Raw genomic sequence first — 20,660 nt, 5'->3', positions numbered from 1 at the left:
CTCGCGGCGGCCTCGTTCCTCCCTCCGGCCCGGCAGGGAGCTGGACGGACCCTCAGGACCCCGCGCCGAGGGACTCCAAGGTCCCGCCCGCGGCCGCGGGGTTCTAGGGCCTGGGCCACCGGCTACGGCGCCCGACTCCGGCTTCCGCCGACCCGCGGCCTGCGCTCGGCCCCGTGCTCCGGCCGTGCGGGGACCATGTTCATTCCCTGCGGGGAGACGTTCCCCGACCTGTCGGGCTTCACGCTCCTGATGGTGAGTCTCCGCCTGCGCCGGGCGCTGCGGGCCTCTGGGGGGCGCCGCGGTGTCCGCCTCGGCCGGGCCTTGGGAGAGGAGGGCGCTGGTTTTAATTTTTGGTGTTCAGCCTTTGAAATAGTAGGGAAGTTGTCGCTAGAAGCTGCGGTCCAAGCACAACGTACCCTAGTGCACACGTCGCAGTCTTTGTTGCCTGCGAAACATAATAGGTTCGCGTATTCCAGATACTTGATATGTGTGTTGTGCAGGGCATCCTTAAATTTCATCCTAGACCATTTTTCCCAGCTAGTTTTAGAGTCAGTCTTAAGCTAACACGTTATTGTCATTAACGACAGAACTGTGGATAGAATAATAAAAATGATTTTTGCCAGCCAATAGCCAACACGCAGTGTTAGCGACCTTACAGTTGCCCAAAGTCATTCATTGTTTAAATAAACATGTTACATGCAAATAGTTTTTTGGTTAGAACTGGAACATAAAACTAGGTGCTTGTCCTCAATAAGCTTACAGTCTTGTTGGAAATCCACGTTTAACTAGTAAGAGCAATTAATGTTTGAAGTTTAAAAAGGGTACACAAAGGCCCTGAGAGCATAGCAGAGAAAGGGGAACGGGGTCTGATGAGAAAAGCTTCGTAGACTAATGTAAAATATGGGGATGGGGGTTCAGAAAGATAACTGCCTAAAACAGAGGCACACAGGTGTGGGTGGCCTGGGGGCCATGAGGAGTTTGGAATGACGCATGGAAGGGGGGGAACAGGCAGAAGGCACTTCTGGGAACGGTAGAAGGTGGAGGGAGACAGCTGTCAGAGTGGACGGCAGGGGTCCAAGTACCCATGCCATCTCTGCACTTCAACAGGGAGCTGGGTGAGATGTGGAGCTACTCCAACTAGCACTTCTAATATGGGGTGCCAGTGTCACAGGCAGCAGCTTCACCTGCTGTGCCACAGTGCTGGCCCCAGAATTATCGCTTGTATTCATTGAAATCAAATGCATAAACCCAGAGGTGAGAATATTTCAAAAAGGAGGGAGTGGCCATCTGTCAAAGTAGTCAAGAGTTTGCCTTCAAAAGTGTCTGGGGGTGGGTGCTGTGGCCCAACAGGTTAAGCTGCCCCCTGCAATGCCAGCATCCCATATCAGTGCCAGTTTGAGTCCCGGCTTTTCCACATCCAGTCCAGCTCCCTGCTAGGGTGCCTGGGAAAGCAGCCAAAGATGAGCTACATCCTTGGGCCCCTGCACCCATGTGGGAGACTAGATGAAGTTCCTGGCTTCAGCCTGTGCCAGCCCTGGCTGTTGCAGCCATTTGAGGAGTGAACCAGCTGATGGGAGATATCGGTCTCTCTGTCTCGGCCTCTCTCTTTCTCTTTCTCTAATTCTGCCTTCCAAATAAAGAATAAATCTTAAAACACACACATACACAAAGTGTTTGGATTTAGCAATATGTAGGTGAATGGTTGTCCCCAGGGCAGACAGTTACCAGTGGAGTGGTACAGTGGCAAATCATGTTGGAATGGGCTGGGTAAATGGGACTAGAGGAGCTAGGGACGTGTGTGTGTGTGTGTGTGTATGTGTATGCATTCATTCCTTCAGAAAGTCCTTTCTTATATTTTAGTGAACAACTGTTGGAGATTTTGGCTCTATAGGGACATAAGAAATGAGGTGGCAGTGAGGAGAGTGTGGGGTCAAGGAGGGTTTTTTAGAATGAAAAATACTGACAGGGCTGGTGCTGTGGTGTAGCAGGTAAGCTGCCGCCTGCAGTGCCAGCAACCCGTATGGGTGCTCTTTCGAGTCCCAGCTGCTCCACTTCTGATCCAGCTCTCTGCTGTGGCCTGGGAAAGCAGTGGAATATGACCCAGGTCCTTGGACCCCTGCACCCACGTAGGAAACCCAGAAGATGCTTCTGGCTCCTGGTTTTGGATTGGCCCAGCTCCCTCATTGTGGCCATTTGGGGAGTGAACCAGTGAATGGAAGACCTCTCTCTATATATCTCTATCTCTATCTCTCTCTTTCTCTGTAACTCTTCCACTTAAATAAATAAAGCTTAAAAAAAAAAAAAAAACCACTGGAGCATGTTTACATGCTGAAAGAAGAATCCAGTAGTGAGGAAGAAAAGGGTGATGTAGAAAAGTCTAATCAACGTAGCAAAATCGTGGGAAGGAAGGTACAAGAGGGACCAGGGGACTGATCTATAACATCAGTGAGAAATGGAGGACACTGAAGGAACTCTCTGAAGGCAAAAATAAAATAGTTGTAGGAGGTGGTAACTGTTGGAGAACCTGACCTTTCTGGCTCACACACAGCAAGCCAGTCACTGATACTTGGCTGGTAGAAGAAAGTAGCTGTTTGTTGCAACGGACAGAGCAAGCCGTCAGGCTGTTTCCACTCAGTTACTAGGCTCCTTGAGAAATTAAAGGTGATGAATTTTATATGAAGTTGGGATTGAACAGTGTGGGCTCAGTTTATGTGCAGGTCTCTAGTTGGCCCGCAGTCCTCATGACTTCTCTTTGGTTGGTCAGTGGTAGGATCACCTGTGTGCTCTTCTGAGCATGCTGTCATGGCAAAGTGGGCTCCAGTCGGTCTGGGGTCTGTGGGTGGGTAGTTGCTTTTTGACTGGGGACTGGGGTTTCCTGAAGCATCTCAAAATGGAATCTGGTGACTTGTCCCTAATTTAGTGACTTAATCTTTAATAAGGAGTTGATTTGTTGTTATCAACATAGAGAAAGTGGAAAAGAGAAACTAGGGCTTGATCATGTCTATGTCAAAGACATTAGAGATGGGGCTCAGTTTTAATACTTTAGAGATTGGATCAGTAAGAATTTCTCATGTATTAGATGTAGTTGGAAGGGATAAAGAAGTTTTTTGGTTTAGATGAACAATGTTGCTCTTTACTGAAATGTGGGAAAAAACTCAGGCAAAAGTGTATTTTTATTTTGTACATGTTGAATGTGGGCAGCCTGTGACATAACCAGGTGGACATATTCATCAGGCTCTGAAGCGCAGATAAATATTCTAAGAGATAGATTTTTCAGTTTGTCTGTTTGCAGTCAGGGATATGTGTATGTGTACATGTGTTTAAGGTGATCACATAAGGTCCCTCTATCTTCTGGAAGTTGGTATAGAAAAAAGCACTAAAAGAGTGAATGGAAACACCCACGAGTGCTTTTTTTTCCATCTCTAACAGCCCTTACAGTTGCTGTCCCACTGCCCGAAGTATTCATTCCCCAAGTCTCTTGTACATTTTCCTCTTTAAGGATGTAGTCTTTTGTCATCTTACTGTGTGTCTTTCCTTGATCATCCTACTTAGAGTTGCAACTAGCCACATATACACATGCTCACACTTTATTTCTCTCCATAGTACTTAGCATTCTATATTTTACTATTTATTTTGCTTATTTTTTAAAAGAAGATTTATTTATTTATTTGAAAATTAAAGTTACAGAGAGAGAAGGAAAGACAGAGATCTTTCATCTGCTGGTTCATTCCCTAAATGGCCACAATGGCCAGGCCTGGGCCAGGCCTAAGCCAGGAGCCAGGAGCTTCTGGGTCTCCAACATGGGTGGCATGGGCCCAAGCACTTGGACCATCTTCTGATGCTTTTTCCAGGCTATTAGCAGGGAGCTGGATCAGAAGTGGTCCGGGACACAAACCAGCACCCATGTGGGATGTGGGCATCATAGGCAATGGCTTTACCTGCTACACCACATTGCCTGCCCCTGTTTTGCTTATTTCAAGCAAACCATTCCTTCACTAGAATGGAAGGTCCAGGAGGGCAGGAAGTTTGTTGGTTTGTTTTACTGTATTCCCTGTGTCTAGAGTAGTGATTGACATGTAATAAGTCTTCAGTAATTATTTGTTGAATCAGTTGTCTCAGAAGTAGATGAGGCCCCAACTGATATTTCAGTTACAGCTAGTGTTAGTGTCAGTATCTAGCTTGATGTACCTGAACATAAACATGTGATACTTACTGACTTCTGTCTAGTCTTTAAAAGTGCTACTAATTGTGGTGACTCATTGAACCTATGTTTTATGATTTCAGCCAGCAGTTTCTGTTGGAAATGTTGGCCAGCTTGCAATAGATCTGATCATTTCTACCCTGGATATGTGTAAGATTGGTTACTTCTATACTGATTGTCTTGTGCCAATTGTTGGAAACAATCCCTACGCAACAGCAAAAGAGAATGCAGCAGAACTCAGTACCAACGCTGAAGGTATGTGAGACTTCAGAATATTTTGTTACAAGGTACAGTTGTTTTAAATTAGAAATAAATTATGGATTCTGGTTTGTGGTATGCTGGCTTTGTGTGGAAGTTACAACCCATCATATTCTATTTTGTGTCCTGGATTTAGTTTTTGACTTTTTTAAATGACAGCTCCTATGAGAGTTTTGAATATAGACCATGCTTATATTTTTGGGTAGAATTTAAGATTTCCATTTTTTTCCAACATGGTTTTTTTATCCACATGGATCATTTATTCTCAGCTTTATTTTCTGTGCTTACTGGGTGTGTAACTATCACTAACACTACAGAAAGGAGAAGACAGTTCCACTAGGCTCAGTCCCATATGCTTATTAATATGTGCTACTTCACGTAAGCTTCATGAGTCATCCCGTCACATCATAGGATTTGTAATAGTACAGGTAAGGCTCAGAGAGGTTGAGTTGCTTGGTGTCACTAGTATGTGTGGTCTCTTCCTATGTTGTTAAGCGCCGTAATTCCTTACTGGAATTATTATGGATTAGTCAGAGCACACAGTTTCCATCACACAAACCTCTGGTTATAATGCAGCACAGAAGCACGAGAGTAAGGAAGCTCCTGGTGGTCAGGAAGTACAGGAGTGTCCAGTTACTTGGTTTGATGTGGCTGATTCTTCTGCAAACTCAAATCTCAAGGGGAAAGAGGAGTATGAAAGGCCGTTGGTCAATTAAAACACAAATGAAGGAGCTTTGTGGCTTTTGTCAGCCCTGTTGACCATGTCATTGTTCATAGCTTGCAACAGTGAGATACACTTGTGAGAAATAACCTTACTATTGAAATTCCTAAAGAAAAGATGGCTTTGTTAACCCCAGCCTAAATTTTTAGTTTAGTTTGCCTTAGAGCAGAGGTGGGGAACTTTTTTTTCTTCTAAGGGCCATTTGGATGTTTGTAACATCATAAACAGGCCATACAAAATTATATTAGCTAACTGTATAGACTTGTTGAATGTTGAGCCCTGCAGTTGCTGTGGCAGGGCCAGACAAAATTATTTCATGGGCCTTATACAACCCACTGGCCGCATAGTTCCACCTCTGCCTTAGAGTATAAAAGACTCAGACTGGTAGGACAAGAATTCATACACCTTCCACTAATGAAGGCAGTCCCGTGTGTTGAGTATTTAATATGAGGTGAAGCTGTGTGCACTTACATTAATCCTCACAACTATTCCCTAAGGTAGTTTTATTGATTAAGGAAGCACGTGGCAGGGCTGGCGCTGTGACATAGCAGGTAAAGCCACTGTTTGCAGTGCTGGCATCCCATATGGGGACTGGTTTCAGTCCCAGCTGCTTCACGTTTGATCCAGCTCCGTGCTAATGTGCCTGAGAAAGCAGCAGAAGATGGCCCAAGTGCTTGGGCCCCTGCACCCACATGGGAAACCCAGAAGAAGCTCCTGGCTTCAGATCAGCCCAGCTCCTGCCACTTGGGGCCATTTGGGGAATGAACCAACAGATAGAAGATCTCTCTCTTTTACTCTCTCTCCCTCTCTCTGTAACTCTGCCTTTCAAATAAATAAATAAATACATTTTTTTTTAAAGCATGGCATAGAGAAGTAAGTTATTTTAGGTCACATGCTCAGAAATTGATGCAACTGTAATTGTAATCAAGACGTTCTGGCCCCAGAGACCTCCGTGTTAGCACCACACCACCTGCAAGTGCACCTTCACTCACATAGAAGGTCTGTAGGCTTTTCCTTTTATACAAACTCGACAGCAAGGCAATTATATGGATATAGGTTTTTTTTTTTTTTTCTTAAAGATTTATTTATTTTGAAAGAGATACGGAGAGAGAGGGAGAGACAAAGTGAGAGCTTCCATTTGCTGGTTCACTCTATCAGGTGGCCACAGCAGCTAGCACTGGGCCAGGCCAAAGCCAGGAGCTTCTTCTGGGTCTCCAGCATGGGTGGCAGGGGCCCAGGTACTTGGGCCATCATCTGCTTTCTTAGGCCTTTAGCAGGGAGCTGTACTGGAAGTGGAGCAGCTGGGACATGAAAGGCATCCATATGAGATACTGGGGTAACGGGCAGTGGCTTCACTTGCTATATCACGCCAGCACCTAGATATAGTTATATAGTTCTTTAATCCATTTAACCTTTCTTTCTTTCTTTCTTTTTTTTTTTTTTTTTTAAGAGACAGAAGTATAAGCAGAAAGAACCAGATAGGGCTCCAATCTTCTGGTTCATTCCCCAAATGCATACAATGGCAAAGGCTGAGCCAGGCCAAAGCCAGAGGCCAGGATCTCAATTCAGGTCTCCCATATGGGTGGCAGGGACCAAGCTGCTTGAGCCATCAAATGTTGCCTCCAAATATGCACATTAACAAGAAGCTGGAATCAGGAGTCAGAGCTGAGACTCAAACCCAGGCATGCCAATATGGGATGGTGGTAGTGTCCCAACCAGCGTCTTTACAGCTAAGCCAAACACCTGACCCCTTACTGTATTATTATTATTATTATTATTAAAAGATTTATTTATTTATTTATTTATTTGAAAATAGAATTAAGAGAGACAGGGAGATCTTCCATTCACTGATTAACTCCCCCAAGTGGCTACAATAGCCAGTGCTAGGCCAGGCCAAAGCTAGGAACCAGGAGCTTTCTCTGGGCCTCCCATGTGGTTGCAAGGGCCCAAGGACTCGGGTCATCCTCCACTGCCTTCCCAGGCACGTTATCAGGGAACTGGATCAGAAGTGGAGCAGCTAGGTCTTGAAACAGCGCCTACTAGGATGCCGGCACTTCAGGCCGCAGCTTAACTCACTGTGCCACAGCAATGGCCCTACTTTATTCATTTATTTATTTTCAAAAGATTTATTTATTTATTTATTTGAAAGGCAGAGGGAGAGAGAAGTCTTCCATCACTGGTTCACTCCCCAAATAGCCACAATGGCCAGAGCTGGGCTGATCCAAAGCCAGGAGCTTCTTCTGGGTCTCCCACGTGGCTGCAGGGGCCTAAGCACCTGGGCCATCTTCTACTGCTTTCCCAGGCCATAGCAGAGAGCTGGATCAGAAGAGCAGCCAAGTCTTGAACCTGCACCCATATATGGGATGCCAGCACTATAGTTCTCAGTTTAAGCTGCTATACCACAGCACCAGCCCTACTTTATTTTTTAAGATGAGGTACTTTGAAAGAAATTACAGACATTGTGACATTCCACTCTTTAATATGTAAGTATGCATCTCTTAAAACATAAGAACTTTTTCCTAAATAGCTAAAATAACATCACTATTAACAAAATTAGTTATTTCTTAATATCTGCCTATACCTTATCCGTATTGAGATTAACTCTGTTTACCTTAAAATGTTGTTTGAAGTTAGTTTCTTCAAACCAAGACTCATAGTACATCTGATTGTCCCCTTAAAATCTGTGCTATAAAGTAGTCCATTTTCTCCCCTTTATCACTTTACTGATTTGCTGAAGACTGGCCCTGATGTCCTGTGGAATGGCTCACCTTCTGTGTTCATCTGATTGCTTCCTTGTAGCATCATTTGCCTTGTTCCTCAAGCCCTGTATTTTCAGTAACTGCATTTGGGCCTTTAGGCTTCATTAGATAGAAGGTAGGTATTTCTAGCAGGAATAAAAAAAAAAAGGTGTTGTTGCTTTTGTGTTGTATCACATCAGAAGAAAAAAGTAGTAGGAAACAGGATTTTAACAACAGAAAAGGGCCCTGTGGGACACTGCTGGAGACTGAGTACTACTGTTGTTGAAAATGGCACATTTATGTTTTAAAGCTTAGCCTGCCTGTCCCCTACAGATGTATACTTCTTACACTTGTATCTGTTCAGTCTGTGTATGTCAGAGAGAGACTTGAAGCCTCAGTGGCCTAGGCTTTGGTCTGTTTGTCCTAAATTGATTCCCTTTTCCCTAATGCCTATACATCTTGTTCTAGTATGCTTTATCCCCAACAGACCTGGGGCTGACTAGACTTGCTGAGGGCAGCATAGTCCCTAATCACACCACAGTACACTAGCCACAAGCAGTCAGTCCCCAAAAGACTTCTGACGGAGGGAGACCTAATCCACCAAAGGATTTTCCCAGGCTAGAGTTGTTTGTCATCCATTTACAGTAGCCAACTGCTTTTCCATAGCACAGTGGCCTAATCCTGTGTCCTTAGGGACTCTATTTTGTTCTTGGGTCATATAAGGCGCTTCTCATTCTTAGAGAAGAAGTTGGGCACGAGAGCCTTAAACATTTTTCTAGTGAGCCTCTTGTAGAATCTAATGAAAACTATGGATCCTTTTCCTAGGAAAAATGCACACAGGTTGACACAAAGAAATGTTACATGTTACTTAAGATCTTTCAATAAACTCCTGAAGAACACAAATGTACCTATTCAGGGGTTTTCTTTATGTGGCTAACATTCTCCTACCTTTTACTATTTCTTCCATTAATATCCCAATGATTGTGCTTTTCTGAAGGAAAGAGGGCAAATATCTGAAACAGAAGGTTAGCTTTCTTAAAGATGATTTTATTTTCATATCATCAGAAATTTCCAGGGGAATACTTGCCAGAGTTTTACAATTAAAATCTTAAGAAAAATAACTTTTGGTGTTTTCTTACAGTCAACTTCTCAGAAGTCAATCTATTCTGTAGAATAAAGCCCACTGGTACATTTAAGGCATTTCTTTTTTTCTTCTTCTTCTTTTCTTTTTTTTTTTTTTTAAGAGAGAAACAGAGAGAAAGGGCTTCCTTTTTCCGTTGGTTCACTCCCCAAGTGGCCACTACAGCCGGTGTGCTGCGCCAATCCGAAGCCAGGAGCCAGGTGCCTCTCCTGGTCTCCCATGCGGGTGCAGGGCCCAAGCACTTGGGCCGTCCTCCACTGCACTCCTGGGCCACAGCAGAGAGCTGGACTGGAAGAGGAGCAACCGGGACAGAATCCAGCGCCCCAACCGGGACTAGAACCCGGTGTGCCGGCGCCACAGGTGGAGGATTAGCCAAGTGAGCCGCAGCGCTGGCCCATTTAAGACATTTCTAAAAAAATTTCTAAAAAAATTTAACCAATTGATATACTGCATATGTTCTAGATGTTAATTATATTTAGATGCAAAGGTTATTACAATTGTTTTTATCATATTCAACTTGTATAACTATTATTTTACCTATTGTATGATTTCATTTTCTCCTTGTCTTTGTAGTGTATTCATTGCCTTCAAAGAAGCTAGTGGTTCTTCAGTTAAGATCCATTTTTATTAAGGTTAGTATGTCATATTTTCCATTATAAGTAAAGTCACATGCAATGAGAAAAATGCCAAGTCAGTATCATTACGAATTAAAGTTTGAAAATCATTTCTACTGCTTTTACTATATGTAAAGAAAAGTTGAGAAAAGTCTGACTTTGGAGAGACATCATCTTGTAATATTTCAGATGTGTTACCTTCATTTCATGATTATAAAGAAAAGAATTGGGACTTTCAGCTTGAGTCTTTTCTCTTTTTTTGTAGATTTATTTTATTTATTTTGAAAGGCAGAGTGACAGAGAAAGGGAGATCTTCCATATGCTGGTTCATTTCCCAAGTGGCTGCAACAGCAGGGTCTGGTCCAGGTCAAAGCCAGGAGCCTAGAACTCTGATTCTCCCACATGTGTGCAGGGGCCCAAGTACTTGGGTCATCTTACACTGCCTTCCTAGGCACATTAACAGGGATCTGAATCAGAAGAATAGCTAGGACTTTTTTTTTTTTTTTTTTTTTTAACATATAAGCAGGAAAAAAAACTATTTCTATCAGATTGAAAAGTATGAATCAGTCTTCAAGCAAGATCATCAAAATAATCTACAGGCAATTACCAATTAGGATAGCAGATAGAGATCAGACTACAGGTGTAGACACTTGGAATTAAGCACAGACACGATGACTGAGAGGGCCCGCAGCTGTCGCACTGAGGAGCAGCACGCAGACGTGTGGGAAACCTGACACCTCACAGGACCCTAGACCAAACAGATGCTGCTGCTGGCTTACAAAACTGATTTCAGAGGGATCACAGTGGAATGCCGTTGCCACTCAACAGGTCCTCCAGAGACCTGTTTACCTCAAAACAAGAATCTATAAAAATCAGCAGTACAAAGTCTCCTAAAGCTAGAAAAGCCCTAATGTCCTTGGAACTTATATAAAGACTGAGTTTTTCTTTTCTCTTCACTCTTCTGAATTAAATATAAAATAGTTTGTTTTCATTTAATACCTTTTTTTGACTTGATAGCCAAAGTTTAAAATGAAGAAAGGAAAGGTTTTATACAACAAATTAGACACATACCAATCTCAGGGACAGTTTTCAAGGTGGGCTGCTCCTTTGAATAATTTTGAGCAGAAATTGTTTATTTGAAGTGACTATGTGGTTCATTGAATAGCCTGTTACCAGAGGAGGAGTTCATATCTGTGCCCTGTAAGAGCTTTTGCCCTTGGCAGGTGTTTTCCCGTAGTTTTCTCACATACACCACACACATACACACACACACAATCATATGGAGGCATTCTCTGAAACACAGATAATGGCATTTATTCTGGCAAGAATTGTACAGTTTGCTTCAAGAGAGATGAGGTATAGTGTTGAGGAACAGTTTTAATTATGTCTGAACAGATGTAGGAAACATTTTTTTCATAGTTGAAGTACAGCTTCATGGTTTGCTAACACTGGGTTTATACATTTCTCATCTGGAAACCAGGCTGTGTCAGTTACACATGGGAAGGAATGATAACTCATGACCAGATCACATTCTCAAACTGAGAAATGTGTATTATTGGTTCTTTTGAGACACCACATAGACCCAGGAATCACTAAAAATGGAGGACAGAGAGAAAGCATTTCATGCAGTGCACAGAACTCTGCTTATGAGTCACTCCTCTGGCAAAAGCCACTACAGCAAGAAAAAACCCCATTACATGAAAAATAAAGACATGAGATCCATCAGGTAAACACGATTGCCTTCTGGGATCCTGTAACCCAGCAGAGTGCAGACGAGACAAGTTCCATCTGTATACGCAGTGTGCAGCTACCCCCCTGACCCAGTGAGTGTCCATTTCCTGAACAGCATGAGAGCTCCAAAAGCAAAGATTCCAGGCTGCAGCAAATAGACTGTTTTACCTTTTGATAAGAATGAGAAGCTCACGCTAGAGAAAGTACAAAAAAGGCCCTTTTGAATTTCCTGACAAAGCCCTATAGGTACAGGAAAACAGGAATGTTTTAGTCTTTAAATATAGAAGGCAAGAAAATTGAAATGACTATCTGTTATACTAAGTGATTACTGAAGATTTAGACAGTGCACTTAGCATGGAAGAAGTAACAGTAACTGCTAAGAATGCCTGTATCTTTACCCATTTAGAAACACAGGGTCTTTATGATTTGAGCAATGACCTCCAGCAGCTTAAACTCCTTAGACAAACAGCTGAAGTCAAATGTTGAGCTCATGTTCTTGTGGACTAAATTGTACAAATGCCCTGTTTATGATTAAGAGGCACAGACTCCTTTCTGCCTAAAATTATGCTGTCTCAACAACATTCCACTTGCCAGGAAAAACCACAGTAGCATCTCTCTCTCTTAAAAATTCTCCCTTGCCTATAGCAACTCTTACCTTTTTCTTTCCCTACCAAAAAAAAGACATCTCGTGGGTGATACTGGAGCTTGTTTGAGCATGGTTGCTGGAGAGTGACAGGGGAATGATCCCTGGAAAATAGGAGATAAGATAGGAAGCGAATCTCCCCAGGTTGCCACCACTATTGTAGAATAGGCAAATGGCTAGCAATGGTGTGAATGTGGCCTTCAAAATTATGTTCAAGTGTAATGTAATACGGGGGCAATAATTCAAAAGTCAAGGATGATCCTGTGTATCAGTGTGCAGTCACCATTTCTCCTCCTGGTAGCACTTTCAGAAAGACCTTGTTTGGGTGTGGGAGCAAGGAAGTAATTTGTTCTGATCTCAGGAAAGAAACATGAATAGCATCTTGGTAGCTCCAAGGAACCCAGGCTTATGTGTGAGCACCATGGCTAGGGATGGCATGAGGTAAAAGAGCAGCCAGGATTTGAACCAGTGCTTTTTTTTTTTTTTTTTTTTTTAAGATTTATTTATTTATTTGAAAGTCAGAGTTACACAGAGAGAGGAGAGGCAGAGAGAGAGAGAGAGGTGTTCTGTCCGATGGTTCACTCCCCAGATGGCCACAACGGCTGGAGCTGGGCCGATCCGAAGCCAGGAGCCATGAGCTTCTTCCAGGTCGCCCACGCGGGTGCAGGGGCCCAAGCACTTGGGCCATCCTCTACTGTTTTCCCAGGCCATAGCAGAGAGCTGAACCAGTGCTTTGATTACAGGATGCCTGCATTGCAAGCAGCAGCTTAACCCACTGTGCCACCATGACAGCCCCTAGCTTGAGTCAATTAAGGCAGCATTGATGAAAAGGTTTAAGCATATAAATACTATAGGTTTATTCTGTTTATATTATCTCTCAACAGTGACATCTACATATAAATTATGTATATGTTGAAATATATTCTGAATCCACTCCTTCCAGACCACTGCCATCTCTATGATTCTCTGTTTTTGTCCTTTTTCTAATCAGTATTAGGTTAAAAAATTAAGATAGACAACTCAAACATTTTAATTTTTGGTAGATGGAAGTAAGAATCATTTTAAAATAACAAGCATTGAGGATTGATTCTTTGCCCTATTAATGTTATAAGCACCTTATATTTATTACCATACTTAATTTTCACAACAGTTCTGTGGAGCAGATACTAGCATTATTCTCATTTTTAAATGAGATAATTGATGCATAGAAAGACTAAACAGTTTGCCTGAGATGTACAGTCTGCAGGAGGGGAGATGGCATGCCAGTCCAATAACATGACTCCAGAGCTTGTCTCTCTTAACCACTATGCTATGCTGCCTTTTTTTTTTTTCTTTTTAAGATTTGTTTATTTGTGGGCCAGTGCCGTGGCTCACTTGGTTAATCCTCCTCCTGTGGCACTGGCATCCCATATGGGCACCAGGTTCTAGTCCTGGTTGCTCCTCTTCCAGTCCAGCTCTCTGCTGTGGCCCGGGAAGGCAGTGGAGCATGCCCCAAGTGCTTAGGCCCTGCACCCGCATGGGAGACCATGAAGAAGCACCTGGCTCCTGGCTTCGGATCAGCGCAGTGCGCCGGCAGTAGCAGCCATTTGGAGGGTGAACCAACAGAAGGAAGACCTTTCTCTCTGTCTCTCTCTGTCTATAACTCTGTCAAATAAAATTAAAAAAAAAAAAAGATTTGTTTATTTGTGTGAAAGATAGATTTGAGGGTAGAGAGAGGGAGAGAGGTCTTTCATCACTGGTTCACTCCTCAAATGTTCTCAATGAAACCAGGAACTAGGAGCTTCATCTAGGTCTCCCATGTGGGTGGTAAGTGCCCAAGCACTTGAGCCATCTTCATTGCTTTTCCAGGCACATTAGCAGAGAGCTGAATAGGAAGTGGAGCAGCTAGGACATGAACCAGCACCCATATGTATGTTAGCATTGCAAGTAGTGGCATAACCCACTATGCTGCAGTGCTGGCCCCAATAATTATTAACAATCTATAGAACAAGAATACATAAAGTGGGGTTTCTCCCCCCAAAAATTTGTAAGCACACACATAGTTTACTTCTGCCAAACATTCCAAAAGTAGGCTAATGACGTCATGATACTTCAGCAGACATCTTTTGAGAATAAGAACATTTCTTTACAGCCACAACACTATTATCACACAAAAGACAGTGAACATTTAATGAGTTATTTAGTAATATCACCCAACTTCCCCAGTTGTCCTCCTCACAATATCCTTCAATTCTGGATCCAGACAAGGTTTGCATGTTGCATTGGCTGTTACATCTTTTTGGTTGGTGTCCTCTTCTGTTCTTCACGATACGGGCTCCTTTGAGGAATTGAGGGCAGATGTTTGGCTTTCTGCGTTCATCTGATGGGTGCTTCATGATCAGATGCCAGTCAGATGTTTCTGGAAAGAACGACTCACAGTTGGCCATGGGCTGGTTATTAGCACTGGACTGTTTAGAATGGGATGTTTTTGAAATCTGGATCCCTCATAATTTATATCATAAATGTAAAGATATATTAAATGGTTCCGTGCTCTTTATCTTTCACCTTTAGTTTAAGAAGAGTAAGTGGATCTTAAAATGCTAATATTTTAGTGTATGCAAATTACGTATGATTATCACATAGTTTATAAAATATGATATAGAATATTCATATACCCTATGAACCAGCTTATATATTTTTCTTTTATTCTCTCAATTGCATACCAAGTATAAATCGAAGTCATTCTGTGAAAAACTGCTTTGCTGGGTGGAAAATAGCGGCTGTGCCAGAGTCATTGTTCTTTCTAGCAGTCATTCCTATCACCGAAATGACAAACAGCTGTCTAGGTAGGTGCTTGCCTTTATTGTGTTATTCTGTGATCATTTTCTGTGTTGAAAAGCTAAATTTTAAAAGCTGTGAATATCCTTATAGCTCCTAATTGGCGTTTAGAAGGAGGAAGGCACAAGAAGACCGAGGCACAGGAGGCACAACAGTTAGGTGGATCCTTTTGGTTTCCCTGAGGTTGGTTCAGGGAGTCTCAAGGAAGGCTTTGGTGTAGAGTTTGGGAGCTAGGCTTCAGTGTTTCCTGCGCTTGGCAGTCACAGGGCTCACTGAGAAAGAGAGAGAAGAGAAAGGGCACCTAAGACTGGTTGGTAACCTTGGAAAGATTAAATCAGTATCTCCATATATACAACTGTTTGTATTTGTAGAAATCTAGTTGCCTTTAAGTATACCTCTTGGGCCTGCCAGAATGAAGTCTTAAATACAAGACAAGGTATCCCAGAAATAGAAATAGAAACTGTTTTATTGTTGTCACATTAACTTGTTAAATATTAAATAGTATACTCTTATCTTTTAGTTAATTTAGATCATTTATACACCTTAAAATCAGGGAGAAAAAATAATAAACCAAGCGTTACCTTTTATAACAGGCTAATTTCCAGCAAGCTTATGGTAAATTACAGGCGTTGTGGCAGAAGGGAGCAGAGCTGTTGTGAACAGGTGTCTTTCTGTAGTGGCCTCCTTCTTTATACTCTCTCCTAAGTATGAAATAGGGATCAGTATTTTATTTTTTAAAATATTTATTTATTTATTTATTTATTTGAAAGGCAGATTTACAGAGATGGGACAGAGAGAGAGAGAGAGATCTTCATCTATTAGATAACCCCTCAAATGGCTGCAGTGTTCAGAGTTGGGCCATTCCCGAGCCAGGAGCTTCTTCCGGGTCTCCCATGTGGGTGCAGGGGACCAAGGTCTTGGGCCATCTTCTACTGCTTTCCCAGGCCATAGCAAAGAGCTGGATCTGAAGTGGAGCAGCCGGGACTCTAACCAGTGCCCATATGGGATGCCAGTACTGCAGGTGGTAGCTTTACTTGCTACACCACAGCATGGGCCCTGCAGTCACTATTTTCTACAGAAGTTACTCTTCCATAGTCTACTGAGACTTGTGTTTTGCGTTGTGTACCAGAATATATGGAAACCAAGATAATTTTAGCTAAAAGAATTGATTCCTTTTTGTTTATATTTGTGAGTTTTTAAAATATTAATTATGTGATTACTTTCAGCACTCCCTTCCGGTATCTACTTACACCTTCCATACAAAAAACTGTTCAAAATAAAATAAAGAGCCTTAACTGGCAAGAAATGGAAAAAAGCCCATGTATTCCTGAAATAGAAGATTCTGATCTTTGTGTCCGTGTTCCAGGAGGAGGCATCACAAAATTACTGTATGATGAAAGGTGAGTTTGTTGGCCTGTTTAATCATTTGTTTTTCATCTTACTTAAAAATGAATTTAAGGGGCCAGCACTGTGGCACAGCAGGTAAAGCAGCTCTCTGTAGTGCCAGCATCCCATTTGGGTGCCGATTTGAATCCCAGCTGCTCCACTTCCCATCCAGCTCTCTGCTGTGGCCTGGGAAAGCAGTAGAAGATGGCCCAAGTCCTTGGGCTCCTGCACCCATGTGGGAGACCCAGAAGAAGCTCCTGGCTCCTGGCTTTGGATTGGTACAGCTCCAGCCATTGCAGCCATCTGAGGAGTGAACCAGAAGATAGAAGACCTCTCCCCTCTCTCTCTGCCTCTCTGTAACTCTGCCTTTCACATAAATAAATAAAAACTTTTAAAGAATTATTTTATTTATTTGAAAGAGTTAAACAGCGAAGGAGAGGCAGAGAGAGAGGTCTTCCATCCGCTGGCTCACTACCCAGATGGAAGCAACAGACAGAGCTGCACTGATCCGAAGCCAGGAGCCAGGAGCTTCTTCTGGGTCTCCCATACGGGTACAGGGGCGGCCCAAGGAGTTGTGCCATCTTCCACTGCTTTCCCAGGCCATAGCAGAGAGCTGGATCAGAAGTGGAGCAGCTGGGACTTGAACCAGTGTCCATATGGGATGCCAGCACTGCAGGCTGGGGCTTTAACCCACTTCGCCACAGTGCCAGCCCCAATAAATAAATATTTTATAAAAAATGAATTTAAGATGACCAGGAGAGCATGTCACATTACTTATTGGGATCTTCAAGATATATTTATAAAACATGTTACATTCAAGGGAAAGGTTCATATTTGGTAATTGAATAATTTGTTCCTCAAAAGCCATATTTAATGCTTTATTAAGTATGAGATTTTAGAAATCTCAATACATTTTCTGTGCAACCTCTCTAAGCACACACATTTTTTTCTTAAAGATTTATTTATTTATTTGAAAGGCAGAGTTAGGGAGAGACAAAGAGAGAGATCTTGCATCTGTTCACTCCCCAAATGGCTGCAACTGCTGGAGCTGGGCCATTCCAAAGCCAGGAGCCAGGAGCCAGGATCTTCCTCCAGGTCTCCCATGTGGGTGCAGGAACACAGGTACTTGGGCCATCCTCTGCTGCTTTCCTAGGCACATTAGCAAGGAGCTAGATTGGAAGAAGAGTAACCAGAACTTGAACTAGTGCCAATTTGGGATGCTGTGTCATAAGCAGTGGCTTACCACTGGCTATACCACAGCGCCAGCCCCAGCATACATCTTCTAAGAGTAGATTTGGGGATGGATCAGAGCAGACCTCACGGGGCCAGTGTTGTGGTGTAGCAAGTTAAGCCATGGCCTATGATGCCAGCATCCCATACAAGCACCCAACAAATCCTAGTTGTTCCACTTCATATCCAGCTCCCTGCTAGTGCACCTGATACAGCAATGTAAGATGGTCCTAGTGCCTAGGCCCCGGCCACTTATGTGGGAAACCTGGATGGAATTCCTGTCTCCTGGCTTCAGTCTGGCCCTACCCCAGCCATTAGTGGCCACCTGGGGAATGGAAGATCTCTCCCTCTCTCTCTCCCTCTCTCCCTCTGCCTTTCAAATTTTAAAAAAATTAATTAAATAATAATAGACCTCACATGGGGCAGGAAGGATGGTTTTCATGCAGCTTGGGTGAGGTGCAGACTGGCGTGTGCCCCAGGCAGTTGTTAGATGACTGCTAGTTTTGTTTCCACAGACATAAGGGTATGCATCAGGCAAGGGGGAATAAATGAGTGATCTTAGGACGTGGTGCTCCCTCCTCGCCTAAAACCTGGACTGTCATCCTGGCTATAAAAACAGACATGCTAGAATCAGCGTCTTCTATCAGTGGAAGAATACTAAATTATTATCTTTATTTATTGTTGTAGCTGTTGTAAAGATATCCAGATGGCAGTTCTGCTGAAATTTGTCTCGGAAGGGGACAATATCCCAGATGCATTGGGTCTTGTTGAATATCTAAATGAATGGCTTCAAATAATCAAACCACATGTAAGTTTTCTGTAACATAAGCTTTTATTTCTCTGGTTATGTACAGAATTTAATTTAAGCTGAATTTTTGGAAATCAGGACAGTTATTTACAGTTGTTTCATGAACACTAGTTTTCCAAGAAATAAAATCCTAAGTTCTTCATTGTACTTATTGTTTATTTTACATTAATTATGCCAGACAGATCCTTATAAAAATAAACAAGTCTTTGGGTTTTAGGTTTTTTTTTTGAAGGATGCAGAAGGTATTACTGTGTGAGCGATACTCTAGCTATTGGATATGTGTCACGATTAAAGGACTTTTCTGTGTAATGAGATGAGAATGTGACACCCAGAGAAATGAGCTAGCCTTCAGGCAGAAGTCCATCAGGCTTCTTTATCTGGTGGGTAACTGTCTTTTTAATTTGTGCTTTGCCAAGAAAAAACTGACACAGATCACACTGATTCTTTTCAAAGCCCCTATTCCTCTTGAATTTGATTTTATTTAATAGACTCCATCTATAGCCTTCCTGGCATATTTTTATGATTTAGAACTTGAAGAAATTTATCTTTAGGTGATATACAGACTTAGAAACTTATTATACTTTATCTTTCCTTACAGTAAAACCTGGCTACCCCATGGGACTCCACAGGGAGAGCTTTATAATACCTGCGTGTTAAAAGGAGATTTGTTGGTGAAGCTGAAAGTCTTTTGTTTTTTTTTTTCTTTTTCAGGTACAGGGTGATGACCCTGCAGCATCCACCTTGCCATGGAAAATCCCGAGTTCTTGGAGATTACTGTTTGGCAGTGGTCTTCCTCCTGCACTCTTTTGATCTGTTTTTTGGTTTTAGACCTTGTAATCCAGGATACTTATTACCAACACAACTGTTAAACCTTCAATGTGAAATTTGTATTATCTGAGAATGTATTAGGAAGTAAATATTTACTTTTCACAAAAATCTCTAAAAAAAAAAAAAGGATTAACTGAAAATCTTTTGCCATGCTTTTCCTCAGATATAACAAATGTAAATTTTGTACAGTAAGATTTTATTTCTTAAGTAATTTTGTCTGAAATGTCTCTCTTTTTTTAAATGATAGTTTCCTATTTCTGCTATAATAAATTACCACAAACTTAGTGGCTTCAAATAGTCCAAATTTATTTTTACCATAGTTCTGTAAGTTAGAAGTCAAAAATTGGGTCTTCTTAGGGTAAGAGCAGGGAGAATCCCTTTCCCACCCACCCATTCCCATTTGCAGAGACTCACATTCTTTGGCTCGGGCCCCTTCCTCCATCTTCAGAGCTTTCTCCCTCTTTCACTTCTGTGGATCCCCACACTAGTTCAGGATGAGTTCGCATCTCAAAAGAATCTAAGTGTAAAAGAAATAATAGGGGCTGGTGCCGTGGCTCACATGGCTGATCCTCTGCCTGTGGTGCCGTCATCCCATATGGGCACCGGGTTCTAGTCCCGGCTGCTCCTCTTCCGGTCCAGCTCTCTGCTGTGGCCTGGGAAAGCAGTGGAGGATGGCCCAAGTGCTTGGGCACCTGCACCCACATGGGAGACCAGGAGGAAGCACCTGGCTCCTGGCTTTGGATAAGCGCAATTCCGACCATAGTGGCCATTTGGGAGGTGAACCAATGGAAGGAAGACCTTTCTCTCTGTCTCTCTCTCTCACTATCTATAACTCTACCTGTCTAATAAGTAAAAAAAAAAGAAAAGAAAAGAAAAGAACAGGGGTAGGTATTATAAGGTAGCAGTTGAGCCACGTGTGGGACACAGTGTAGCTGGGTCAGGCTGAAGTCAGTAGCCAGGAACTCTGTCTAAGTCTGTGTGGGAGGCAGGAACCCATGTAGTTGAGCCACCATCTACTGCCTCCCAGGGTGTGCATAAGCAGGAAGTTGGCTCCTAAGCAGAGGTGGGACTTGATCCTAGACACTCCAATATGGGGTACAGGCATGCCAGCAACTTAACTTGCTGCACCCCAGCACCCACCCCCCCCAGTCCCTGTTTATACATGATCTTATGTATCTGCTACTTAACTGTGTTACTTCTGTGCCTTGGTTTTCCCACCTGTAAAACAAGAAACAAAGATGGACATTATATAATTATTAATTAAGCTCAGTTTATCAGGAATGTTTAGCAACTGTATGTGCACCTAACATCAGAGCACACAAATATGGGAAGCAAACAGTTCACCCAACAGCAGCAAAATGTACATTTTTGTCAAATGCACACAGAATATTTTCCTGGATAGATCACATATCAGGCCATGAAGCAAGTATTAAGCAATTTAAGAACATTGAAATCATATCAGATATCTTTTCTGATCACAGTGGAAGGAAACTACGGGCTACAACAGCCAAGTCTGGATCAATCAAGCCAGGAACCAGGAACTG

The 20,660-nt window shown here is 42.6% G+C and overlaps 1 protein-coding gene across 2 annotated transcripts; it reads left to right on the top strand.

Moving 5' to 3' along the window:
- The first annotated feature begins 92 nt into the window (after positions 1-92).
- Positions 93-19,376, top strand: PSMG2 (proteasome assembly chaperone 2). 2 transcript variants are annotated; one of them, XM_062200221.1, is made up of 7 exons: positions 93-252; positions 4,285-4,456; positions 9,633-9,691; positions 14,754-14,872; positions 16,091-16,264; positions 18,168-18,288; positions 18,887-18,972. In XM_062200221.1, exons 1-7 carry the CDS (start codon positions 196-198, stop codon positions 18,887-18,889), a joined length of 705 nt encoding a protein of 234 aa, XP_062056205.1. In that variant the 5' UTR covers positions 93-195; the 3' UTR covers positions 18,890-18,972. The 2 variants fall into 2 exon arrangements, with proteins under 2 accessions (XP_062056205.1, XP_062056204.1); XM_062200220.1 differs by lacking the exon at positions 18,887-18,972 and adding an exon at positions 19,000-19,376 and having other exon boundaries at positions 94-252.
- The last annotated feature ends 1,284 nt before the right edge of the window (positions 19,377-20,660 follow it).

The sequence above is a fragment of the Lepus europaeus genome, chromosome 9, assembly GCF_033115175.1.
Source record: "Lepus europaeus isolate LE1 chromosome 9, mLepTim1.pri, whole genome shotgun sequence".
NCBI lineage: Eukaryota > Metazoa > Chordata > Mammalia > Lagomorpha > Leporidae > Lepus > Lepus europaeus.
Note: the sequence above shows the minus strand (reverse complement) of the source record. Positions and strands in the feature narration are given on the sequence as shown.